The sequence below is a fragment of the Aegilops tauschii genome, chromosome 7 (genome assembly GCF_002575655.3).
Source record: "Aegilops tauschii subsp. strangulata cultivar AL8/78 chromosome 7, Aet v6.0, whole genome shotgun sequence".
Classification (NCBI taxonomy): domain Eukaryota; kingdom Viridiplantae; phylum Streptophyta; class Magnoliopsida; order Poales; family Poaceae; genus Aegilops; species Aegilops tauschii.
Window position 1 is genome coordinate 193,788,091 of NC_053041.3, and position 9,612 is coordinate 193,797,702.

The window sequence follows — 9,612 nt, forward strand, 5'->3', positions numbered from 1 at the left end:
CTTTTACTTCATTAACAATAGCTTTGTATACTTTCAACTATTCATGTATTAACCATTTTCTCAAGATCATCAGACATCACACTTATACTATTGTACATCACATCAAGATTCAGGTCATAACACAATGAACCATGCTGTGATTTTAAATGAAAAAAGAAAATGAGGAATACAAGAATCCATATTGTGCAAAATTACAGGGTCGCTAACATTTTGATTTTATCCAAACTGATTCAACTTACTGGAATCCAGAAGGAATAGAACAGTGCACTGACATTTCATTTTTCTCATATATAGAAACAATTCAACTTTCTGGCACTAACCATAATATAGTTTCATTCATCCAATCTGTTTCTAAGGCAAGGTAATAATGTGTGAAACCCAATGGGGGATCGAACACTATTTATCAAACAAAACTTAGTGGAGTCAAACTCATCTCATAGCTCTAGCTGCATCCCGGATGGTCACACACACACATGTCTATTTCCTGATACTAAAAATATCATTGTTCCATTCATTTCTTTGCACAGCAACAAGACACAGGTTATAAGCTTCAAGATAGTATTCAAGTGCAGCTCCTCAAGTGAATTCAATCCATACAGAGATGTGCTCCTGTAGCTAACATTCATTCTACATAAGGCCCCATTTAGTACATCTTATCAAATGGACAGAGCTAATAAACTCGTCACCTACCCAAATTCTGCTTCACCACCTACTCAAATTCCACTCCACCACATCATCTCTAAAGTTACTACATATATATGTTGATCACATTTATTCCTCTCCTCTGTCCATAGTTACCATCTTCTCTCTATATTCCTAACCCTCTCAGATTGCGTTTGGTGTATCACAAAATGGACTACACCTTATTGTAGCCTCCACACGTGTTTCACTAGAAATTTTACAAAATGTCGATTCAGCCCTACACGATAAATTGCATTCCTGTACTACTTCTCTATCCCCAACTTCTAAATCTTCTTTGCTATGTTCAGATAAATGATTTCATGACGACATCTTAATCTAGAGTACATATTGTTCTCTAATATGTAAAGCTGGTAAGAATAGAGATTACCCAGAAACAAATTGATGATTTACCTAAACTGAAGCCAAATCTTGAAAAAAGAAACCAAGCATCAACAACACAGTCATAGTTAATCAAGAATTTCTTTGACAAAGAAAATGTTTATTGTACCCTCATGTACAGGGTTTTACCTGAGTGGTGGGGATTTTGGGGTGGGTTTTGATCACCTAAGCTTTGTGCAATATCTTCTCACCAGCGTGAAACAACAGTCACCACCTACGGGGTAGGAATGGAATTAGCATGGGTGGAAGAAGGGATAGTACAGGAAAGGGGAGAAACAAAGATAGAGGCCAACCTAGCCGAGAACCGTGCTGAGTAAGAGCGGTGATTCAGTTTTAAAGAAAAGGAGCAAGAACGGTGATTGAGAGGGCCATGCGAGGGAGCATATATATACAACACAAGTTGGAAAATAGAAAGACACACACCTTGATTAATTGCCATCAGCGAGTGCCATACATCATCCACCATGAATGACCCTAGAAACTGAAGATTGATTGCCTTCTTCAAATCCCAAAGGATCAGTTTCGATTGTCGATCTGCCTCACGGGACTGCCGAACACCCCGAATACCTATTGCCTCGACCCGCATGGCACCCGTCAGCAGGATCCCCTCGTAGACAAATCGCATGCGTCGGTTGAATCCAGGGATTCTCGGGTCGCCTGCATCCCGCTCGGCTGGATCGAGCCAATCAATCCTGTTGGGAGGCTAGGGATTCGGCGCTCAGGTCGACGATCTGGCCCTATAGCGTGCGGGTTAGACAAAAGGGCCGGCACAAAAGCCCAGTGCACCACATATCTCCGTTTTTTCTTCCGGTGTAGAGGCCCTTTAGGACAGTTGGGCCAGGAAAAAAACTGCGATGGAGCTCCACATTGGCAGCAGATCTAACGGCTCAGATCGACCAGATCACTTGAATGGACGGCCATAAACACTGAAGTCGTGAGAAGGCTCCCTTTAGGCTCAGTTTTACTGTCCTAAAAATAAATTTACTGAAAACCACCACACTTGGGGTGAGGGTAACAACTTGGTACCACATTTGAACCAGGGCATAAAAACCACCAAAAATGCGCCTAATCTGTAACACGGAGCACTGATAGTCTGGTAAGCTTGCGAAAACAGCGAAACTGACAAGTTAGGCCCGCATGTCGGGCTGATGTGGCGACGACTAAAAGCTTTGACTAGCTGATGTGGCAAATGAGATGTGGGCCCCACCTGTCAATGACTAGACGGTCATCTTCTTTCCATATCTCTTTCTATGAGGCATTCCATCGAACATCTTTTGGGCACCATTCATTTTCCTCTAGCCGGAGAGAGTGAGCAGCGCTAGCTCGTCCGCCTTTCTATGGAGTGCCGGCGGGGTAGACGTTCTCACGCCGGGACAGAAGGAGGCTTGCGGACTCCGTCGGCCATGGCGACGACGGCGCGAGGTCGCCCGTGGCCCAGCGAGCTCGCCGTCGACCAACATGAGCACGAAGTACCCTGTCGGTGGCTCCGGCCGGCGCAGCGCGAGGCGTGTGCGCGAGAGGTCCGATGAGAACGCGACGGAGTGGCCGGACACGCTGGGTCATGGCACCCTGACAACGGCTCCGGTGGTTGGACGGTGCAGCAAGGCCGGCACGAGCAACTGCTGGAGACTGAGGCGGCCATCCACGGGCTGCGGTGGTCGCATCCTGGTCCTGGCCGACTACTCCTGTCAAAGCAGGCAAAGAGCAACGCCGCCGTCGCGTGCCCAGGCCGGCCCGCCAGCCGACGAGCAGCGCCCCGCCCTACCGCGTGCCCAGGCCCATGGCGTTCGTGTAGGCGCGATAGCGGTAGAAGCTATGGCGGTCGGCTCGTCGTTGTGGCCGGCTGGAGTTGCGGCATGGCGCTGTAGTCCAGGAGTCGGGTGGCTGGCTGACGAGCAATTGCTCTTGGACACCGCTGCGGCTGAATTTTCTCGTGTACCCGAGCTTGCTCCTCCATGGCGGGCAAGCTCCAGTGTCCGCCATGGACGATGACGAGCAGGCCCGCGCCCACACGTACGCCTCCCACTCCAGTCGCTCGGCCATAGCAACCCCGCTCACGCAGCTCGCACGAGCGCACGATTGTAGTCCCTTGTGACCATGGGGAGGAGGGGTGCGATGGCTCGGATGGAGGCTCGTGCCCGACGCCATGGCAGCGGCGCTCTGGCCTGCGGGGGTGCCCACAAAATGTTTGTTGAAATGCCCGTGGAAAAAGGAGGAAGAAGTAAAAAAGAAAAAGAAAAAAACCAAATACTTGAGTCATTGACAGGTGGGACCTATGCCCAACTCAGCATATTGTCCATGTAAGCACGCCACCTCAGCCCGACATGCGGGCCCAACTTGTTAGTTTCGTTGTTTTCGCGGCCAAGTTCGAGCATCAACGCTCCGCGTTACAGATTATGCACATTTTTTGTGGGTTTTTTGTGCCTTGGTTCAGATATGGCACCATCAAATGTGATGGTTTTGGTTAAATAACTTCATATTATGAGACTGAGGGAGTAACATTCAACAACCTGTGTTTGTCACTTGCCCTTTGGTCGCATGACGTTTCCGGACTGTATGGTACAGCATGTAAACCATGCTACAGGTTTGCCATCGACAAGACACATTAAGATTCCACGTGCGACAGGACAAAAAGGTGTTTGTACAAAAAGGTGTTTGCTATCTTAATCGCTCGAACATTCTATCAAGATTCTTCATAGCAGACACCAATCAAAGCGAACATATATGTATTGCACCAACAAGAACTTTTCAACTACCAAGACCTGAATGCGCGGTTGACTCCGGGTTGTTTATACTCCATTAGTGAAGAGCGCAAGACAAAACACGGAGATGGCCGTTTGAAAGCTCGGAATCACGCGGATTGCGAATCGTTAAACCGAAGCAAGTTGCCAAAAAAATCACGTTCAAAAGGCATATTTTTGTCCTTGGTTACTTTAGTCTTCGGAATCCGATGCACTGTGGAAATTGTCAACCATTTTTTTGAATAAGTTGTCAACCATTTCAACAATGAAAGCTTTAGTTGCTCATCTCTAAGGGCAGCACAAAAATCAGAACTATTCCGTACTAGACTAATATCTTCGCGCTGTCAAGAGACTCAAATTGGTAAACACCTGACTGGCTAGCTAGATACCAAAATAATTTGTCTCTTAATCTCGACATTTGACTTTCCACAGTCGCCACTTTGAATTAAGACCGGGTAAGAGGTATGACACATCAGTGCCAGCTGCTAGTGGGACTAGTGGTTAACCAGTGACATGTTGAAACATCCACATCCGCCCATTCCAATTCCAAGCACCCTATATAAACTGGCCATCTCAGCGTGTAGAAGCACACAAAGCTTATAGCTAGCTAAAATGGCTTCCAAGTCTCTGGCCTTCGTGTGCGTCATCTTCGCCTTCCTCGTCATCGTCTCGCAAGGCGTGGTTGCTGCTAGGGATCTCACACATGGTAATGTTTCTTCCCCTGAATTAATATCTACCTTGTTTATTTGTATTTCCGTGTTCTTTCTGTGGCAACTACAGAGGAGCTTGATTGTATGGCTAAGATTGGGTTGGGTGTGCTGTAAATTCTCCATGGAGGCAGTAAATCTACATGCCATGGTTATTTCTAATGATGTTGCCCTGCCATGGTTGCAGTTAACAGAGCAGGAGGTAACAATTACGGTGGTGGCTGGTCGGGCTCCTACGGAGGACGACGCCCGTGACGGATGCTCTTCGTAAGAATCTAGCAAATAAATGCAGTTCCGGTTTGCTTTTGCAGATCATTCATGTGTATGGTATAGTATATAGTTTCTGTGTACAAGCTAGCTAGGTATGTATGTGCCCTGTCCCCTGTGTACTCAAGATGAACTTGAATGAAATGTATCGACTGTTCTGGTGGTTAACGATCATTTCCCGATGAAGGGGCTGCACCGAGCCTGTGCTTTCACTCCAACTCATCCGATTTGCCCAAACTGTTTCTCGAAAGTGGGACTCGGCTGGATTTTGTTTTACAGAAAAAGGGAGCAGGTATCTTAATATAGCCTGAACAGGAAAACATATTTTTCTGTTCTTTTTAAGAACCAGAATTCATTTCTGATTTTAACCAGACCATTAAAAATGGGTGACCCTAAGGGGCCGGCCGGCCTGCAGAACACCTGGATCGGTCGCCTTCCGCACCGTAGGACATGCAACGATAGCCGTTCAATGAACTCCAACTTTCTCACGTGAGTCATCTTTCCTCTCACGCGCACATGTCACACCCGAAAAAGAAAACGTCAGCCTATGAGCAGCTCCCGGTGCGCGACACCAGCCCGTGTCTCTGGATACATCATCGCTGGCCGCAGCGCCGTCGCAACACCCGCCAACCATCTCTCGTAGCACATGTCACCACCGTCACAGCAGTGCCTTCCCAACACCGTCACAGCACCGATCAGCCCTGCTTGCATGACCATCAGCTGCCTGTCGCCGCACAAAACATCATGTCGTAAAAAAGCTTACAACACCCATCATCCGCACACAACAGTTGTAAACCTTCGAGTGTGGCCATAGTGTTGGAGAGGGCGGGGGTCGGCACGGTGCTGCAACGGGCCGCCATCGATGTTGTATTCAGCGATGGTGGGTGCTACAAGTGGCGACGGCTAGTGCTCAAGCTTGGTGATGGTGATGTCGATGGGCGACCGGTGGAGTTGCAAAGGGAGAGATTGTTGCCAGAACAACATAGGGTACCAACGTGAGCTCGCACGGCGGAGCAAGCGCTGATCAACTGGAGTTGGAGCTAGCAAGGAAGAGATAATGGAGGAAGAATATACACGTGGACAACATTTTTCGGGGAGAAAAACTCGAGAGGAGAATCGAGAGGATGCGTAGGGTGGAAAGGTGGGGATGCGTTTGTGGGCCATGCATCGATCAAGCAGCCCGATCCAAGCGAGCGTCGCATCGGCAGGCCAATAGTGATCATTGTACCACAAAATCTGTAGAACGCTACCCGTAAGCCCGTTGACCTTTTTAAAATACCGGCCGGTCGTGAGCCGTTATATCCACGACAGGATAGTCGCCCGGTCTGATGAGGTTTGCAACATGTGTCATGTTGCACTCGAAGGTTTGCAACATGCGTTATGTTGCACTAGAAGGTTAGCAACATGAGTCATGTTGCACTTGAAGATTTGCACCACGAGTGCTTTGCAACATGAGCCATGTTGCGTTTGGGAGCTTTGCAACACGCCGACACTGCAGTCATCGCCAATGTCGATACGTCATGTGCATCATTGATTCGTCCCGCGGAGGTTTCAACATGGCCAATGTTGCAGACCGCCATTGCGCATCGTTGTCTCCCATTGCCCCTTGCGCCGTCGTCATTGCAACACCTCCAATGTTGCTGAAGCACAAGAAGAAAATCAGTCAATTTCTTCCACAAAATCAGTGGAATTAATGACTTCCCAAAAACCATCTCAATATGTCCATTATGTTGCTTTTTAGTGTCCTATTTTCTAAATTTACCCATTAAATTTGACAAAAACCATCTTAATATGTCCCCTCTCTAATTTCTAGTATTACTTGGGAGAAAATTTGTGGCACGTAGGTGTGGGAAGTACCCAAATTTCTGGCCGTCTGATTGCCTCGCCATTCAGAAATCGATTTGGTCTTTGCATGTGTTTTAGCCCTTAATTACCTTAAATGAGGTCTATGTGTGCAGCTTTTGGCAGCTCACCCATCCCAGCTCTCATGCTTTTACTTTTGACTTTTCAAAATTAAATCTATTATATCTTTTGAAAAAGTCCAATTTATGATTTGTTTGCATATTCGTGTTCCTTGCTACTAAGGCTTTGAAACAAGACTATTCTTGAATACGTTTTGATAAGTTTTAAAAACTTCACAAAGTTTCAACTACTGAAACTTGGTAGGGACAAATGATAAATTCATGAAATTTCAAAGGTAAAACTTAAACCCTAAGTTCTACATCCGGAAAAAGTGAAAATTGGTGAACGTTGATAAAAAATTAATATTACGATTGTTAAGTTTTAAATGGTTGAAACTTAGTAAAGTTTAAAAGTTGTCAAAATGTATTGAAAAGTGGTCTTGTTCAAAAGTTCTTGTCTCAACGAACACAAATACACAGATGAAACTTAATCTGGACTTTCGCTTCAAAAGATATAATAGATTGAAATTGGGAGATAAAATGAAAAGGCACAGGAGGTGGAATGGGTGATGGATGCAACTTTGCCAAAAGCATGCACATGCATCAATCTCAAATCAGATGTGTGGTCATATGCATGCATGCTTTCTCACCTGCGTACCCTTCTGGATTTCACATACTACTCTATGGAAGATCATTTCATCCATATCCAGCTAGTAGTTATTGTATGATGAGATATTAGTAACAAGACTTTTGGAGTACGTTGCTGCAAATTGGGGGCACTTACCCACGTTATATACTACTTTCTATAAAGAGCAATAGTCAGGATGGTTTATTTCATCGGTCCTTATGTTTGTTCATGTTGTTTAATTTGGGTTGCTTGAGAGCCTAGAATGTAATATCCTCTTACACAAAGCAAGTCATATACTATATGTTTTTTTCTCATTTGTGACATAAGGTTATTCTTATTTTAATATGTTCCTGATATAGTGTTGTCTCGCATCGAACTCATCTGTTTCAGCATGTGGATTGAATAGTTAGGAAAGCATAGAAAAACTGTACACATAGTAATGCGAAAATGGTTTATCCAGCTAGAGAACAACAAACTAGACATTTATTCCTTTATGGAACTCCTTACAACATGTGCCACAATATTTAGAATCTATTTGACATATCGTGCATAAACATAAGACTACAGAATGCTCTTATAGGTACCTTGCTCGTATATGCGAGCATAAGGAGCAAATTTTATTCAAGCACATCAAGCATGTTTTTGTGGGACTAAACATGTTTTATTCAAAACACATATATATGTCTTGTTTTTTTGGGTGACATCCACCATTTTGACCTCTTCCACCATATCCACCTCAAGGATAGCCACCACCACCGCCAGAGCCTCCACCGTAACCTCCACCCCCGCCAGACCCGCCACCAGAGCCATACCCTCCACCAGAGCCACTGCCATACCCACCGTTGTTGCCACCACCGTAGCCAGGATTGCCGTACCCACCACCACGTCCTGGGTCACTACCACCATTACCATATCCACCGTTGTTGCCGCCACCATAGCCAGGATTGCCATAGCCACCGCCATATCCAGGATTTCCAGACCCTCCACCATAACCACCACCATTGTTTCCAGATCCTCCACCATACCCACCACCATTGTTTCCGTATCCTCCACCATGTTGGTACCCACCACCGTTGTTTCCGTACCCTCCACCATGCTGGTACCCACCACCGTTGTTTCCATATCCTCCGCCATTGTTTCCATATCCTCCGTTGTTTCCATACCCTCCGCCATTGTTTCCGTATCCTCCGTTGTTTCCATATCCTCCCCCATTGTTTCCATACCCAGGTTTCATATTCTTCTCCTCGGATTCTGCATGCATACAAGAAAATATCATTTAGCAATCAAGTGGAGGTGCTGCTCAGTGTCCATACATATTCGGATGAATGATAACTATATTAGGTAAATGTTTTTTCGTTGTTGCGGGTAGGTAAATGTTATTTGTGTGTGTGTGTAGAGAGAGAGAGAGAGAGAGAGAGAGAGAGAGAGAGAGAGAGAGAGAGAGAGAGAGAGACCTTTAGGTTTAGTTTCGGTGAGCTCTCTAGCATCTGCTCCATCCTGGCAGAGAAGCAGGAAAGACGCTAGTACGACACCAAACAGAAGTATACACTTGACAGCCATTGTGGGTGATCAGATTGATCAAGCTAGCTAGCAAGCTTAGGATGAGTTGGTAATGGTACGTATAAGCTTCCAGTTAGGCCCTATTTATAGGAGGCAATGCAGCTTTTGCCTGTAATAGTTGAGATAATGGTTGGAGCTAAAGTTTCAGTAACTACATACCAAATACGGTTGGGCGTTGGCACATCTCGTTTTCAAACTTGATTAGCTAGCCCATGGAGCCGGGCATTGACATTCATCCGTGGGTTTACGTGTGATCGAGAATACGGAACAACTTGCTGATTAAGGCAGCTCAAAAAGTAGAGATCGTCGTGGCGCATCCGTGCATGTATGGATAATTGCCGGATTTCAATGATCGACGTAGTAGTATATCATCTCCAATTTAATTGATTGGCTTTGCAAATATTGTAGAGTGCTTGCGTAATTCATGAAAATGAAGTACTCCCTCCGATCCAAATTAGTTGACATTGTTTTAATACAACTTTATACCAAAGTTGTACTAAAGTGGCGTCAATTGATATGAATTGGAGGGAGTATAAAAAGTTCTTAGCATTGAGCGATTAGCCTTTGGACAGGTCCTCGTCTCCTTAGACTGTACTGTATTTCTTTTGTGTCGAGCTACGATGCGCCTTCTCGATGTGTAAGAGCCAACCGTATGGCATGCCCACCAGTAGCTACACTGAGGCCGGGAACCGAGTGCACCTTGGTTTGTCAGGTTCAGTTCTAGATTT

At 45.7% G+C, this 9,612-nt stretch overlaps 1 protein-coding gene and 1 long non-coding RNA gene across 2 annotated transcripts; one reads left to right on the forward strand and one right to left on the reverse strand.

Moving 5' to 3' along the window:
- The first annotated feature begins 4,368 nt into the window (after positions 1-4,368).
- Positions 4,369-4,963, forward strand: LOC109733540 (uncharacterized). The gene is made up of 2 exons (XR_002225650.3): positions 4,369-4,527; positions 4,716-4,963. It is a non-coding gene; the product is annotated as an uncharacterized lncRNA (long non-coding RNA).
- Positions 4,964-7,789: 2,826 nt separating this feature from the next.
- Positions 7,790-9,011, reverse strand: LOC109733557 (uncharacterized). Its single transcript, XM_020292777.4, has 2 exons — positions 8,779-9,011; positions 7,790-8,575 (listed from the first exon to the last, which is right to left on the reverse strand). Exons 1-2 carry the CDS (start codon positions 8,882-8,884, stop codon positions 8,061-8,063), a joined length of 621 nt encoding a protein of 206 aa, XP_020148366.1. The 5' UTR covers positions 8,885-9,011; the 3' UTR covers positions 7,790-8,060.
- Positions 9,012-9,612: the final 601 nt, after the last annotated feature.